The sequence below is a fragment of the Pholcus phalangioides genome, unplaced genomic scaffold (genome assembly GCF_987345545.1).
Source record: "Pholcus phalangioides strain wild (caught in Gottingen) unplaced genomic scaffold, Ppha-v1.0 ptg000009l_1, whole genome shotgun sequence".
Taxonomy (NCBI): domain Eukaryota; kingdom Metazoa; phylum Arthropoda; class Arachnida; order Araneae; family Pholcidae; genus Pholcus; species Pholcus phalangioides.
Window position 1 is genome coordinate 52755478 of NW_028301602.1, and position 17956 is coordinate 52773433.

General features: G+C 39.8%; 1 protein-coding gene across 1 annotated transcript in view; it reads right to left on the minus strand.

Annotated features, from left to right (window-relative positions):
- Window positions 1-6220: 6220 nt before the first annotated feature.
- The window catches only part of LOC149083289 (tumor protein D53-like), a 106139-nt gene continuing 94403 nt past the window's right edge, over window positions 6221-17956 (minus strand). The window contains exon 6 of the mRNA XM_089236533.1: window positions 6221-6413. Coding sequence (XP_089092659.1) covers window positions 6321-6413 — 93 coding nt within the window. The 3' untranslated portion in view covers window positions 6221-6320. The remainder of the gene's footprint in view (window positions 6414-17956) is intronic.

A 17956-nucleotide genomic window follows, 5' to 3' on the forward strand; every position in this document is an offset into this window, starting at 1 on the left:
CTCCTCCACTTTCGGAAGAAAGAACTTTTACTGTCGACTTCTCCACTTATGCAGAGCGAACTGTTCTGAAAAAGGAGTTCGATCTATGGTTATATTATTTCGAATTTGCTCAGCTAATTGTAACTTCCAAGTGTTCTTTCTACATCTCCTTTTAATGACAACAAAAGACCACTCAATCTGCTCCTGGAAAATCTCGCATTTCTCTCTTTCAGATTTTATCTTTCCATTTCCTAAAACATGGTCATAAAAATCACTCTAGTTCCCGAACTTCTTTTTTTTCTTGTTTCGCGGTGCCAATCCAAATGTTTTGTATCCAATATGTTTCCAATTTCGTGTGCCTCAAAATCCCACTGTGCCTCAAATCACATATAAGCTTACCTTACAGTTACAGGCAGCTAGATCAAGTTCACACAATGATTCTTATTCCCAAATCTATATATATAAAATTGATTTTCTGTCTGACTGTGTATGTTCTCTATACAAATCTACAATTTTAGATCGATCGTCGCCAAATTTTGCTTATATACCAAATGAGACCCGACTTGAACGATAGGCTGGCTACTTTAAAATTTCGTCAGAGCAGGGCAAGTGCCCCAAATGGGCGAAAAACTGTCGGGCAACAATGGTTTTTGGGCCTCAACAATCACTTTCCGAACGTTTACTTTGGTTACCATGGTTCCCTAGCAATGCGTTTCAGACATGTATATGCCTTTACAACGGTTTGTCACTTCTTTAATCCTGTTACCATATGTATAATAATTTATGCCTTTATAATGGTTTGCCACTTTTTCAATCCTCCCAGTAATGAGGCTTTTCGAATAGACGTCATAATCATCATGAGCATCAGTTTGAGGGTCAGGGAAAGGATGATTCCCATAGAAATCAGTTTTATAAGGGGACGTCGCGTTGAAGGTGCGTCTCTTTTCCGGGAGATGGCGGAATATTTCTAAACCCTTGATATTGGAGGGGTGTCCAATCTGTACACGAAACTACGGAGCTTAACGAAGAAGACTTTATTTCGAAGCACACTCAAAACAGACAACCGTACAGAACGGAAGCCACATTCCAACTCACGTTCTCTTCTCTTGGAAGATAGATTTTCTCTTCTCAACTTCTTTTAACAACGTATAAACAAACAAAGCATATTATGTGGTATAAGGCCACAGGGTTAGTAAAAATGTCCATACTGGAAAAATAGATTTGTTACAATCTCCCCCTCTGGCTCCGACGACGTCTCGGCGAGGAGCCAGTAACAGAAATCTTTCGTTTGGGAGTAGTTCCTGACGAACAGAACGGGAAGCTCCGGGCAACTGCTGACACTCTTGTGTCAGGTCGAAGTTCAGTTTTCGAGTCACACCGGTTCTGGGGACGTCGACTAGGGTTCGGATGCACTTTTGATGAACGCCGCTCTCTTGGGGTCCGGGTAACCATGGTTGTGGTCTCCGCATCTCGTAATGGAGTCAACTCCCCTTGGAATCGGTACTGCATTAAGGGATTCAAGACGAGTTCTTGTTTCCTCCCGTTCAGGAAATCTTCAGCTTCCTGAGTAGATTCAACGTTTTCAATGATCTTATCCAAAACATCATTCCCACTTTGGGACTCGCGGAGAGTCCGTGAACTCTTCTCCACTACAATGAAGTTGAACAGCTCACACTGCTTGACTCCCTTACCAATTGGGCTGGATAGCTTATCAGTGTGGCTGCCTGGACAGTTACGGGCAATATGATCACGATTTTTACACTGATAACACACTATCGGATCCCAACATCTTCGGGCAACGTGTCCACATCGACCGCAGTTATAGCAAGCATGTTCTCCTCGCACGGTCGAGCGAGAATTTGAAACACGACACTGTTCGTAGCCTTGTCCAGGGCCACCTTTACAGCGGTATACCCTGTCATCACCACTCTTGTTGATCTGGTGCTTGAGGTAAGGTCTTCCTCCCCCTAACTTGGAGCATCTATGGGATTCTTCTGAGAAGGAATAAAGTTCTCGCTGCTTGATGAAAGGTATCGGGCCTCCCCCTGGCTTGAAGCATCGCTTGAACTCCGGCAGGGATGAATCAAGTTCTCGTTTCTGAGAAGTAAGGTGGGTAACTTCATCAGTATGACGTCGATATGGGGATGACTCAGCAGGTAATGCCAGGAGGGCACTGCTTTCAGATGGGCTTTCGACGAACGGATGTCGCTTCTCAGGAGCTTCAGAGAAGTACCATTTTCCTTGCTGAACATCCAGGACGATACCAGCATCACTGAGAAAGTCGGTACCGAGAAGGGTTCGGTTTTCTCTGGCCTGTGGTAGCACCATCATCTCGGTGGGAATCACTTTACCTCGGACGTTAATGTCCACAGTCGTAGTTAGGGCTTCGGCTCTACGAGCATATCCATCGGCTAGTCTCATAACGATAGTCTTGCGGGAAAAAGGCCAACCATGTTCTTGTAGAAGATGATATAGCTTCTCCCCTGCCACCGAATGTGTGGCACCCGTGTCAGCACACACTGCTCCACGCTTATGACAGATCATGACTTCGATAGCATTTCTTTGACGTCTCTCAGTTGAGAAACTGTAAAAGTCCAAGGTGTCGACACTAACTTCTGGGGTGTTCGTGGCAGGATTGCACGTTCGACATCGGGACTTGACGACACCAGGTACTCCGCACCCGTCACATCTTAGGATATGACTGCTACTGGCATCTTTCGATTCCGTATTAGGATGGGATGATAAACTGTATAAGTCCAAAGCGTTGACACTGGGTCCTGGTCTATCCGTTGCAGGATTACACGTTCGGCATCGGGACTTGGTAACACCAGGTTCCCCACAACCATAACATCTTAAGACAGGATGACGTCCTGCATCTTCCGATTCCGGATTCGCACGTTGATTAGAATGAAAGTCTCTTTGTCGCACTGGGGACCTAAGGGGTTCATGTTGCTTTGACTGCAACCTCTTCCTCTCATATTGGATCTCGCTCATTTTGTTTCGAAGGTTATCATAAGCATCCAGCTTCTCCACGATCTCTTCAGGGGTAGTCCACTCGCTCCAAACATCCAGAAAATATTCTTTAACTTCAGGTGGGATCCTCTTCTTCATCTGATCCGAAATCATCAGATCTTTCAGCTCGTCAAAGTTTCCAATGTTCAGTTCGGACAGCCAGCCTTCAAAGTAACTTTGGATCTCAAAGTGATAGTCCTTCCAGGTACTTCCAGGTGCTTTTCTGTGAGTAGAAAAGAGCTGCCGGAACCTTTCCGCACTCAGCTTGAAACGGCGTAAGAGAACCTCCCGGATGTGGTCGTAATCATGAGCCTTATCTTCAGGTTCTCGAGCAATGAGTTTAGCAACTTCATTCGGCAAAACTCCCAGCAGATATGCAACCCAGTTCACCTTCTCCACTTTCAAGAATTTTAGCTGTCTTTCAAACAACTTTAGGAATAGCGACATATCATCTTCACTCGGATTGAAATTCGGGATCAACCTCTTCACGTCGAACTTGGGCTGATCGATGAGAGCGATGGATGACTCTTCTGCCGGTTGCGAGAGTCGTTGAAACTCAAGCTGCAACCGCATCTTTTCAAGTTCAAACGAACGTTCTAGTGCGATTCGTTCTTTCTCTCTTTCTTCGGCTATTCTGGCTCGTTCCTTTTCTTCGCCGATTCTAGAGCGATTTTCCTCTCTCTCTCTTTCTTCTGCTATTCTAGCTCGTTCTTTTTCTTCGTCGATTCTAGCTCTTTCCTCAGCTATTCTAGCTCTTTCCTCAGCTATTCTAGCTCATTCTTCTTCTCTTTCCTCAACTATTCTAGCTCGTTCTTCTTCTCCCTCTCTTTCTCCGATAATAGTAGCCAGCAGGGCTTTCACGAATTCTTCCTCATAACCGGGGGACTTTGTTATTATATGCTTGAGATCTACTACACGCGAATCATTCGGAACCACCCTCTCCTAATTCTAGAGCGAGTAGGATCAAATCGCGTTTCTTACCTTTGGCCAAGTACGCCATTTCGATTTTAGGAGCTATCAGGAACCTCACAGTTGAGATCGAATGTCCGTTTCGTACTGCCTTGAGTTCGAGCCACGACGTTGGGTGCCAGTTTTATAAGGGGACGTCGCATTGAAGGTGCGTCTCTTTTCCGGGAGATGGCGGAATATTTCTAAACCCTTGATATTGGAGGGGTGTCCAATCTGTACACGAAACTACGGAGCTTAACGAAGAAGACTTTATTTCGAAGCACACTCAAAACAGACAACTGTACAGAACGGAAGCCACATTCCGACACCCCAGAGAATTATCACTTCATTAATGCTGAAATGACCTTTTTCATCAATTTTGGAATTCTCTCTTCCATTAATTCTATAATTTTTTTCTTTCATTAATTTGGAATTATCCCTTTTTCTTAATTCTGGAATTATTTCTTTAATGCTGAAATTATCGCTTTCATTTATTTTGGAACTGAAATTATCTGTTTCATTAAAACTAAAATTTTTCTTTCATTAATGCTGTAATTATCTTTAATTACTCTCATGAAAGGAATGTCACATGCGACTCATGAAAGGGGAACAAATCTAAATTAAAGAAACTTAGAAATGAATCGATCTGCCTGTTTTTGCTTCAAAAAATGCTTGATTAAAGCTGCGAAATTCAATTTATATGGGCCCATAATTAATTTCAAAACATCCTAAACTATATAGATTGATGCAAGTGGATAATGTAAGACAATATGGACATATTAATTTTCACTTTCATGCTTGAGAACATATAACAAGCTTAAATTAAAGTTATTGCATGGATATCCACCTCAAAAGTGAGTCTGATTAATTATTTTATATTTAATTTTCTGGGCTTCTCGTATTTCTAAGCGAACTCAATATTTCAAAAATTCAATTCTTAAAGTTACTGATGTGACAGAAAACTCCACTAAATTTCCGCATTTCTATGCTAAAATCGGCAATTTCAACATTGATCTCTATGGGGATCGTGTTTGCTTGCACCGAGTCACATGATCTTCACGGAGATGTTGGGGGAAACCGTTCTCAGCACTGCCAAGGCGGAGACAGCTGATGTCATACTCCCTCCAGTAATATAAGCTCGATGAGCTAGAGTTATGTTTCATGGTGCTGCCATCTGTCTCCTGTATTTTGAAATGAAGGTGGTGGATGCCTGAAACTTCACGATGAATGTCTGCCTCTGCAGAGGAACTTTTCAATATCGGAAACCAGCCTGAGCTGACCATCGTTGACTGTGCCGTCAACAGGATTCCAACCCCTGAGCCTCACTGTAACAGTCCAGCATGATGCTCACACAACCATACAGTTGTCATACTATAGTACTGCAAAAAGGAAACCCTTTCGACTACCTAGTCATTCAGACTACCTAGCAAGTTTGCCACATTTTGAAACACAGCATCCTATTTTGTTTCTTCTTATTTTGGTGTAGAATCTTCCTGGTTGGCTTACAAATACTGCATAGTGATTGGATGTGGAGCTTAGAAATCGCCAATTCTGAGCCTGATCATTTCTTTTCCTCACAACGATGATACTGGCATGAGTAGGGAATTTTTTTCCCTGAATATTCTGAGGGAAAATAGACTACTTACTGATGTCACAAGCAGACTGTGGGGGCCTTCTATCTCTAGGTGCTGCTGCTTGAACCCATCTATGAAGTAACAGAGCAGTGTAATAAGACAAACTGAATTAAAACTTGTTTGGAGGTATGACGGAGAGTAGCAAGGATATCTGTCACAGAAGAAACAAATTCAACATTATGAAATTTCATACTCAGACGAGGAATATCCACCGAAGATCAGAACACCAAAAAAAATTGTTTTAATCCGTTTTTGTGTCTTAAATCTAAAAATAAAAAAAAAATTGCTTAGTCATGAAAAAAATTTAGATATTTTTAGATATAATAGTCATTTTTATGTTTTCATGTTCTTTCAATGAAATACTTATAACTTCATTAAAGTACTTTATTTGTTGAAAAGAAATACAATCCTTATAGATGAAATTCCTTGTAGAAGAAAACTAATTTGCGCTTTTAAAAACCTCTACTCTATTACATCTATTGGGAATGTTTCAAGATTTTAATACATCAATGTAAATAATGCAGTAACATATCTTTTACATAAGCTCAATCCTATAAAAATCCCAACAACAATTAAAAGTAGAAAAATCAACTAACTATATAATATTTCTCTTAGAGATGGTTCTTTCTTCAAGAGTGATAAAAAAATATTATCCAAGAGACCAACTTTATTTATATAAATATATCAAAAACCTTAGAATTTTTAAGAAAATTTTTTTAAATGCATTATATGCATATATCAAGCATTTCACTCTTTCATTGAATTTTCAGAGGCAATCTTTTCTTTGGCCATTGTATCTTCGACTGCGTGACCATCTTCTGCATGAGGAACAACTTTGGTCTAAAAAAGAAAGAAAAATACCATTTATCTCTTGCCAATGTCTTTTCAATAGATTTTAAGCAGGGTTCACGTTGGTGTGATACAGCAAACAATGCAACATGCAATGCAGCATTCTTACTATCGCATGGTACAATATTTCTTTACAAGACAATGAAACTTTTCATATGCTTTTAATGATAAGAATACTTAAACCGGTTTTATTGCTTGGCTCAGTTCCAACCATGAGCTCTTCTGAAGAGCATGATGTTGTCGCTGCTGTTGACGATGAAAAGAAAAAGAAAAGAATTTTTTTTGGATGTGCAGGAGTGGAAAATAAAATTTGATTTTTGTAGAATGGAAAAATTATTTTTGTAGCAGAATTTATATATACACTGAAGAGCCAAAAAAACTGGTACAGGCATGCGTACGCAAATAAAGAGATATGAAACCAATCAGAGTACGGCGCTGCGGTCGGCAACGCCTATATAACACAACAAGTGTCTGGCATAGTTGTTAGATCGGTTACTGCTGCTACAATGGCAGGTTATCAAGATTTAAGTGAGTTTGAACGTGGTGTTATAGTCGGCGCATGGGAGAGATGGGACATAGCATCTCCCAGGTAGCGATGAAATTTGGATTTTCATGTACGACCATTTCACGAGTGTACCGTGAATATCGGGAATCTGGTAAAAAATTAAATCTACGACATTGCTGCGGCCAGAAAAAGATCATGCAAGAACGGGACTGACGAGAATCATTAAACGTGACAGACGTGCAACCCTTCCGCAAATTGCTGCAGATTTCAATGCTGGGCCATCAACAAGTGTTAGCGTGCGAACCATTCAACGAAACATCATCGATATGGGCTTTCGGAGCCGAAGGCCCACTCTTGTACCCTTGATGACTGCACAACACAAAGCTTTATGCCTCGCCTGGGCCAGACAACACCGACATTGGACTGTTGAGGACTGGAAACACGTTGCCTGGTCTGACGCGTCTCGGTTCCAATTTCTTCGAGCTGATGGACGTGTACGGGTATGGGGACAACCTCATCAATCCATGGACCCTACATGTCAACAAGAGACTGTTCAAGCTGGTGGAGGCTCTGTGATGGTATGGGGCGTGTGCAGTTGGCGTGATATGGGACCCCTGATACGTCTAGATACGACTCTGACAGGTACGTAAGCATCCTGTCTGATCACCTGCACCCATTCATGTCCATTGTGCATTCTGACATACTTGGACAATTTCAGCAGGACTATGCAACAGCCCACACGTCCAGAATTGCTACAAAGTGGCTCCAGGAACACTCTTTTGACTTTAGACACTTCCGCTGGCCACCAAAATCCCCAGACATGAACATTATTGAACATATCTGGGATGCCTTGCAACGTGCTGTTCAGAAGAGATCTCTACCCCCCTTTTATTCCTATGGATTTATGGACAGCCCTGCAGGATTCATGGTGTCAATTACCTCCAGCACTACTTCAGACATTAGTCGAGTCCATGCCACGTCGTGTTGCACGATATTAGGCAGGCACACCAGTTTTTTTGGCTCTTCAGTTTATATATATATCAGTTTTGTGGCACTTTAAAATTTTGACAGTAAATAGAATAGTTTTTATGTACAGGGAGATTATAATTAAAATTCGTTTTTAAAAAGGCTGTAAAGAAAGAACCATTGCATTGGTCAGAATGTCCCGATATTTCACCCGAATATACGTGAAGCAATGGGATTTTATCAGGCAAAAAAAAAATTGTTCAAAAATTGACCAATAGATGACACCGTACTCATCATAAGATGCTAATTAAGATGTGACCGTAAGAAAAATCGTAGAAAAGCAAACAGTGATGAAAATATCAGGAAAAAGATGTGGTAAATTAGCTGCTACTCAAGAAATGTTCAATATGCTGTTCACAGTTTTATCCCATGAACCGAAAGTGCTTAACAGCATGTTCCACAACAGATCTAAGTGTATCAGGGGTCATATTGCGAATGTGTTGAGTAATGTGGTTTTTCAACTCAGCTAAGTTCGCAATCTGACCACTGTACAGAACATTTTTTAGATGACCCCACAGACAGAAATCACAAGGCTTCAGGTTAGGTGATCGTGGCGGCCAAGGGCGTAGCGAGGGGGGGGGGACTTGGGGGTCTGGTCCCCCCCCCCCGAAATGTGAGAAAATGACCGAAAAAAGGGAAAAAGATGGCCAAATCCATTGTTCTGTCACTTTGGTCCCCCCCAAAATGAAAGCGGTCCCCCCCCCCCCCGAACGAAATTTCTGGCTACGCCCCTGGTGGCGGCCAAACTGTTGGAAAATGGCAACTGATAACTCTGTCATTGCCAAAATGAAGATTCAACAGTTTTTTCACTGGTGTTGCAATATGCGGAAGAGTGCCATTGTACATGAAAATTAAGCTATCCACATATTCACGCGGTTACAGTGCTGGAATGAGCTGGTTGCGCAAAAGAAATTCATATTGTGTCCCATTGACGGTACAAGTTACAGGATCTGAAGGACGTATCTCCTCGAAAAAAAAAGGCCCATGATACTGTGTGATGCAGTAAACCTGCAGCACACAGTGACCTTTGGAGAATGAAGAGGCAATGGTTGCATTTGGAACAGATTCTCTCTTGCCCATATCTTGCAATTTTGTGTATTAACAGAACCTTGGAGATGGAAATGGGCTGCATCTGTCCACAAAATGTTCCATGGCCATGCATGGTCCACTTGCATTTGAGCAGGAAATTGCAGGGCGAAATGTTATCGTTTTGGCAGGTCCGCAGGAAACAACTCATGAACATGCGTAATTTTGTATGGACAGCATTGCAGGATGTTTCGTGAAACTTTATGAACTGTGCTGACAGGCATGTCTAAAGTTTGGCCAATCCCTGAGCACTGCACGTTCCCAAAGCATTGCTTGAATAACTTGCTCCACTGACGTCGAAGCAATTGCTTTCCTCCCTCTGCCACATTGCATGTCAAACAAACTCATCTCTTCGAATTTAGCAATAATCTTCTTTAGACTGTTCGCATACATCGGACCAGAGCCGCTTCTAATAGTCTTCAATATCCAGAAGTTCTTTAATGCAGATTCCCCACAGTCACCGTTCTTGTAAAGTTTCAAAAGCAGAGAGTTTGATCCTTCAATAACAATGTCATGACGACCTTCTCGGATGCAGAGAATAACAGGAACTGCATGTTTCCCACCTTTTATCACAGTTGCAATGTGCGGTGCACATATCATGTCTTTTAATGTGCATCTTATGATGAGTGCAGCACCATCTATCAGTCAATTTTGCAACTATTTTTTTATTTTTCCAGAGGAAATCCCATTGCTTTATGTATATTCAGGTAAAATATCAGGTAATTCTTGAATTCTGACGAGTGGTTCTTTTTTCACAGCCTTTTCAAAAACAAATTTAATTATAATCACCCTATAGTAGTGCACACAGAATGACTTTTTACTTTAAAAAACAGTGTAATCTCAGCTCAGAAAGGGGTGCCCCTGCCTTCAAGGCACCAAATACATACAGATGATTCCCTCTAGAAGAAATAATTTTTTTTTAACTTCAAAATCATAAAAAAAATTTGGAGACACTTCTTGATATTTATATATATATTTTTACATTCTCTACAATATCAACAAATGAGAGGCATCATAGAGACGTTTTAACATATGGTATTTCTGATTTTAAAAATAATTTGAAAGTAAGTGTTTTTAGATTTAGCTTGTAGACTTGGTAATCACTAATTTAAAAAAAAATCACTGAAGAACAAGCTTGAAACACTCATTAGAAAAGTAATTATTTTCATTGTTTTTGCCGTTGAAATGCAAGTCTAAGTTATGTTTTTGTTCTCTTCAGTTTCAAGCATTTTTGAACGTTTGATCTTGCTTCATTCATCAGAATTTACCCATTTCATATTTAAAATGATGTGTTTCTTTTAGAGTTTGCATTACTTCAGTTTGATTCAACATACTATGGGATGACTTCTTTTGCTGGGTCATTCTTACAATATTTATTGGAAATTATAACTTTAATAGTGATTAAAAACTATAGATTTAAATTATTTTAAACCTAAACTATAGTAATTTATAAGCTATATGGAATTAAATTATTTTGAATTTAAACTATAGACTAACAATTAAACTGCTAGAAATTTAAAAGAATGATTATATTTTCACAAATAATTCAATACGAGTACGTTTTCCCTCTCTATTTTTCACTGATTTGTGATTGCTCCATTTATTTTATTTTCCAGCATCTTTTCAGCAGATTTTCAATCTCTTGTTTTGCTACCATAAGTTTTCTATTATTCATTTCCTACTATTTGTTCTCTTAATATGCCTTTTCCTTTCACGCAATTCACCGACATGATTAGTGTTCAATGGAAAATGGTATACAGATGAGCATTAATTAAAATTACTTCATCTAAACCAGTGATTCCCAACGTGGGCTTTAACGCTCCCTTGGGGGGCAATGAAATGTTCCAGGGTGCGGTTGAAACTACGGGTATAACATAGGATCCTATGGGTTAGATTGCATTGGGGGGGGGGAATTTCTGAAGAAGGAGGGCGATGGGGAAAAAATTTCTGAAGAAGGAGGGCGATGGGGGAAAAAAATTTCTGAAGAAGGAGGGCGATGGGGAAAAAAATTTTCTGAAGAAGGAGGGGGCAATGGGAAAAAAAAATTTCTGAAGGAGGAGGGGGCAATGGGAAAAAAAAAGGTTGGGAGTCTAGACCATGGTCGTGGTTGGTTTAAAAGAGAGAAAAATATAAATACATGTAAGTGTTGTGCTTGCTATGCGTTCAAGTGTAACCACCTATCTTCCAAATCAAAAATAAAAATGAAATAAAAATTTCTGTGAATTTGAAAATTGACTACTGGATAGAATAATTTGCAGAAACCATTGTAATTTCTTATTCATTTCATCTAGCTGGGACACAACTCAGATAAAACACAATGAATATGTGTAAGTTTATGAAGTGCAGGTCCCACTCAAAAAATTATTAAGAATATAGAGGACAACAAAATCAAAGCATAATAAAAAAAACTATTTTTAAAATTTTAAAATTTATTTTTTTGCATAGCACACTATTTCAGCATCCCATAAGATTGACTCAAGCCAAAGCAAAATCACAGAAATTACTTAGTAACAAAAACAATTTTTGGCCAAAACAGGGTACTTCACAGCAACCACAGATAATTTTTTTCTGTCTCTTCACAATATAAATTAGATTATTTTTGGAGTCTCCCACAGTCCAGTCTGTCAACTCACTTCGACAATACACACAGCAAATTGTGAAGACCTGTCTTTTTTAAGAATGACACAAGACAATGAAAATCCTTCGAGACTACTTCCAAAAGCACAGTGCAAAAAATGTGTAAATTACAAGGCCCAATATAAATACGTCAAGGTGGAGCAAATGATTTTACTGCATTGTCCATCCCATTTTTTAAAGGACTTGTTTAAATTTTTGCGCTCATTGCCAGTGGAATTTTGACAAATGAAGTACTTTCATTTCTAACTATTTGCTGAGCATTGTAAATATTGCTTTTGCCTCTGTGCACATGCTCTAAAAATACAGAAGACAAATGAATGTTACAAACCTAGAATAGGCCTACGTATCCAACTGCTTTGTAATGCAAACTGTTGTTTCACCTATACATAAAATGTGCACCATAATTTTGAACAATGAATGTTATTGTCCACAACCATGAAGCAGCAACTGGTTTTTAGGAATGTTCTTTTTTATAAATACAGGAACCTACAAAATTATTTTTTTCAACCAGACACAGAAGTTTTTAATTACTACTCTACTTGTTGAACCCTCAAACTGAGCAAATGAAAAATTAATACACCACCAAATGGTCTACATACATCCTCCCCCTAAATAACAATTTTTGCTTTGGCATAATCATTAATTGCAATCTACTACATTTGTAATATTTGGCAATATCAGTGATTCCTCCTCAATTAAAATCAATTATACGAATTTCGTTGATAGGTTTTGGTAAAAAGTAGGAAAAAAACTAGAAAGTAGGAGAAAAGTCAGGCATTTTACAAAAAAGTAGGACGAGTGGAAGCCCTGGAAGTGGGTGAATATAAAGCCCCCCCCCCCCTCCCCAGGGTAAAAGATTTAATGACTAAATGACCCATGATATCTCTCACCATATTACTCATGGCATATACACATCTGCAAGTTTCCCACACATAATTTTATTCACGCGGCTTATATGCCAGAGGGGCACCAAAATGTCTTCCACACAGGGGCGTAGCCAAAAATTTCGTTCGTGGGGACCACTTTCATTTCGGGAGGACGACGACCAAAAGTGATAGAACAATAGATTCGGCTATCTTTTCCCCTTTTTTCAGTCATTTTCTCACATTTCGAAGGGGGGGGGGAACGAAAACCTTCAAGTCGCCCCCCCCCCCCTCCACAAGTAAGAATTTTGTCTCAAGCCTTCCCTGCTGTTAATTCACATGATTGCACAGGGACTATTATATATTTTTTTAATAAAGGGACCAGTGGAAAATTGTGACCCGGGTGTCCATAGAAAATAATGACCTATATATAGGCAACCCTTGTTCCCAGATGTGGAAGCCCCTAGCTGTTGAAAGATAAAAAAAACTTCTGAGGGTATAGACAGAAAATTCCCTCTAGAGACGAAGTAATAAAACTGACTTTAGTAGGTGTGCACAATTAATTAAAAGCGAGGAGAGACAGATCATTTATATTTTTTCTTTTACTGCTCCAGCTAATAGTCATATTCAAAAATTTTTTTGAATTTGACTCTTTTGTCTACAACAGCGAGTAACTCCTGCTATAAGGAGTTTTTTTCAATATTTTTTCTTTTTCTTTGCAGACGTGCCAACTTTTAGAATTCTGAGATTCTCCTGAGGGGGTACACCCCTCCAGCACTCATAGACTCAATCAAAAAAAAAATTCCACATCCAAATTCCAATTTAATCAAAAGAAAAAGTTCCATCTATCCCCCCCCCCCAAGGCAGGTTCTACATTGCCCCTGAGCAGAATGTAATTCCATGTCAGTCTTTTCATGCAGAATAGAGAAATCACATCTATATACTGTTCATAAAACATAAGTGTTTCCTTTCGTGGATGCTATCGGTGATTCATAATCTTGGGTATATAAACTCTTAAAAGCTTTATATAGCTTAAAGTTTTATAATTTCTTTCTGAACTCATATTTAATCAGAGGAAACAATTAAAACATTTCAAAATACAAAGCTGCTGACGAAAAAACTTGTGTTTAATTGCACGGCTGTTAATGGAATACGATAATGATTATACAGGAATTTTGGCAACCAAGGGCTTCCCCTGGATAAATGATTGCCGATAAACGCTACGTAAACAGTCACGTTATTGCCAGTTGCTTAAATGTGGTCACCAAGACCTTTTTTGCGGCTGCTCAATGGAAATGACTACGGCTGTCCTCTATGGGTGTTTTCACTAACAACGACTGCAGTCATTGACGTCACGACAATGTGAAAGTTCATGTAAAATCTATTTTTTTGCTAAAATCTGGAGAAATTTTTAACAAATCCGGAGAGTAGGAGGGAGGATGAAAAATCCGGAGAGTTGGCAGGTCTGTCTTTGTTTCTGCTACTGATGAAGGAACTTCATATAGTTCCGAAACGCGTATAGCCGTGGTTCTTTTGCCATTTTGGGTTCAACTACGTCGGTCATTCAATTGCATAACAATTTATCTTTCCTTTGGGCTTGTGGGCACTGAACAGGACCTTACATGGATGGTCGAATCTAGTTAAGTAGCCATCTGGTGGCAGTGTCAGCAAATGGCCTGAATTGGGTCAGACAGTCCATGTTCAGTGCACGAGCTCCAAGGAAAGGTTGAGATTTTCATTGCCTTTGTAGATTATACATTTAAATTGGAAAATTCAAACGTCAATCACCTAATAAAATGTGATTGTCATACATATATATCTCTGAGCTCCTCACAGAGAAAAACAAGCAGCCTCCATTTTCAAAACATTTATTACGGGCACAAAACATACAGGACGATCATACACAGACATAACAAAAACCGTGGCCTTTCCAGCTGACTTATCGCGGCAAACTCACTGTTGCCAAAACTAATCTTTACAATACTGATTATTCCCCTGCATGTCGCAACGCCATCTACCAATAACAAAAAGGACTATAACTAAAAATCCTACAGCTCAGCCATCCTGCGGCTCACTGACCTCCGTGACATTTTAAATGAACACAATATTCGTATAAGCATGAACAATTTGTATCAGCATAAAAAATTCAAAACACAATATTCATATACATTTCTAATAACGTTTCATGAGATCAGCTGTGGTAGTAGTGGTGATAGGACCTGAATGATCTCCGACTTTTTTGACCTCATATCTGTCCTTAGCATTCACTTTCGTCACTTCACATGGACCAAAAAATTTGGTTCTCAACTTCAGTCCGGGGGAACGAACTGAATCCTTTGTATAGCCACCAGGTCACCAACTTACAACTTGGGTGCCTTTTTTCTCTTTTTGTTGTAAGTACGCCTATTTTCAGACTGAATCTTGTGGATATTCTTCTTCGCCTCTTCTCTAATGACATTTCTTTGATGGAAGGAATTTTGGATCGTGGAATTCATCTACTGCCATCTCTTACTACAATGTCTTCTTTATTTCTCATTTTCACACCAGTTAAAAGTTCAAATGGCGTGTATTTCGTATTTTGACTAATCGTGCTGTTCAAGACCCTCTGCAACTTATCAACGTGCTTGAACCACTTTGTTGCATCATCGAGAGTCAACTTGGTTAGGACTGGTATTAGAGTACGGTGGATTCTTTTGACCTGTCCGTTCCCATGAGGAACACCTATGGCAATCTGCAAATGCATGATGCCCTCTTAAGCACAATAATCACTGAAAGCTTTCGAAGCGAATGCTGAGCCTCTGTCAGTTATAATCTGGTATGGACTCCCAAAAGTCTTCTGCTGAAGCTTCAACTTCTCTAAGGCATTCTCTGCCAATGTAGACTTAACCAGATACAACCAGGTGAATTTCATGAACGCATCTACAACAGTATATGCTGGTAATTCTTATTCGTTGAAGGTAAGAGACCTATGAAATCAACGTGATAAGTTCCTAGTGGTACATCTGCTTTTGGGATTGGGTTCAAAAACCCTTCCTTTTTCCCACATTTTTTGTTTGCCAATATGCATGGAACACAACTAAGAATAACTCTTTCTGTCAGCTTGCTCAAGTTAGGAATATGGAACACTTGCTTGACAACCTCTTCCGTCTTAGATGTGGAAAAGTGACCTTTTTTATGGGCTAATTTCATCAGCTCCATCTGCATGTCTTTTGGAACCACAATGAGTTCACAACCATTCATTCAAATCTGTTCATCTTCTAATTGGGCATTCTTCAGTTTCGCCGTCAAAGTGTCATTCCAAACTATCATGACTGGGTGTCTACTTGTGGCGTCGACATGCTGCCTCCTCTGACCGGTACTATGAGTGATTTCATAATCAAATTCTTCCAGAAGAAGAGCCCATCTAGCGATTCTTGTAACAAGATCTTTCTTGTCCATGGTCTTCTGAAATGCTGAACAGTCAGTGACAATTTTGAATCTATTACCCAACAGATATACTCAGAACTTCAAGGCTTTGATAATTGCTAGAACTTCTAGCTCATAGCTACTGTACTTCTCAGCTGGACTTGTTTTTTCCGACATGTAGTAAACTGGATGTAAGCTTCCGTCATCAGCTTGTGGTAATACTGCACCGTAACCATGTTTGCTGGCATCTCTATGCAACTCTATTCTCCGCCCTTGTTGAAAAATACTTAGCACTGGACTTTCGGTTAGTGATGTTTTGAGCTTATTGAATGCTTCTTCTTGTTCGGGACCAAAATCAAATATATGGTCTTTTCTCAACAAATCACTTAGTGGTTTAGCGATCTTGGCGTATCCTGGGATAAATGTTCTGAAATATCCCGCAAGTCCTAAAAAACTCTGCGTTTGCTTCATGCTCGTTGGGACAGGAAATTTTTTCACTGCTAGTGTCTTTTCCGGAGACGGGCGTATTGACCCATTTTCTACGATATGTCCGAGGAACTCTACCTGTTGTTTCAAAAATTGACATTTTTTCAATTTGATCTCAAGGCCATATTTTGACGCCACTCTAAAAACAGTTTCCAACTTATCCGAGCCGTCCCTTTCATCAGCCGAGGCGATGATCAAGTCATCCATATAAACAATAACAACACCTTTGTTCATGAGGTCCCCGAAAATGCTGAAAACATACCGCTGAAAGACACTTGAGCTGGTGCTTAACCCGAATGGGACCTTATTAAACTCAAACTGACCGTCGGGAACCACAAATGAAGTGTACTTTCTACAGTCTTCAACAACATCTACATGGAAAACCCCATTTTTAAGATCCAGTGTGGTGTACAATTTTGAACCCTGCAACTTATCAAAAACATCTTCCATCAATGGCAGAGGAAATCTGTCTTTGACGAGCTTCCTGTTCAATTTTCTATAATCAATGCACAACCTAGTTGTGTTGTCCTTTTTTCTTCACCAATACCCCTGGGCTGGCATAGTCAGAAGAACTTGGTCTGATAATTCCTTCTTCCAGCCATTCATGGATCTGCTTGTCTCTCAGGAAATGATAGGCGCTGAGCTCTCTGATATACAGGTGTTTCATCATTGAGAATAATTCTCATAGAGACATTCGTTTTTTCAGTCTTTTCCGGCCTGTAAGACAAAACAGTCTTTCTTAGCTTCTCCCTCACTTCTCTATCACAAATGTGACCCAGTTCAAGTTAGTCTTGATCCCCAAAGCAAAATATGCTGAAGTCTGCAACGTATGTCGCAGACCAATCAGTGCTATTGCAGAACAATTAGGAAGGATTTTAAGAAAAATTTAGAAAACACTATTATGGGAACTGCAGAACATTTCCAGTAAGTCAAGGGCTCATTGCAGAACAATGCAAAACATTCTGCTTTGGGGGGGGGTCTTGATTCAGTTCAGATATCTGCATGAGCCAATGTCCTCTCTCTCCTCCTTACGAAAAGTGACTTTACTTTCGTTGAAGTGCAATGAAGCCTGTTTTCGGATTCCAGCTCCAATCACTGCTTGAAAGTTCAGTTGTGTTGTGGGTACAACATGCCACATAAGGGTAAAGCTATTTCCGTCCAACTCAACTTCCTGTTCAAAGGATCCTTTAGCCACACCTGTCCCTCCCCAATTCCAGATAGTAGTATGGGCTTATGGGTGAATTCCGGAATGCCAACATCTTGTCTGTATACATCCTCACGCAACAGGCATACTACACTGTCCGTGTTGACGAGTGCACAAACTGTCAAATTTTTTAATTTCATCTGTTTAGTACGAACCTCTCCAACTTCGGTACTATCACTGTGTTTGGTAATGTGAGTATCTGACGTTTCCTGCCTCTCTCTGTCCTTGTTGAACGGTGTTGAAAAATTGTTGTTCTTGAATAACTCGGGACACTGGAACAAGTGTGGATTATTACAAGTCCATTACCACACCCATAACATCT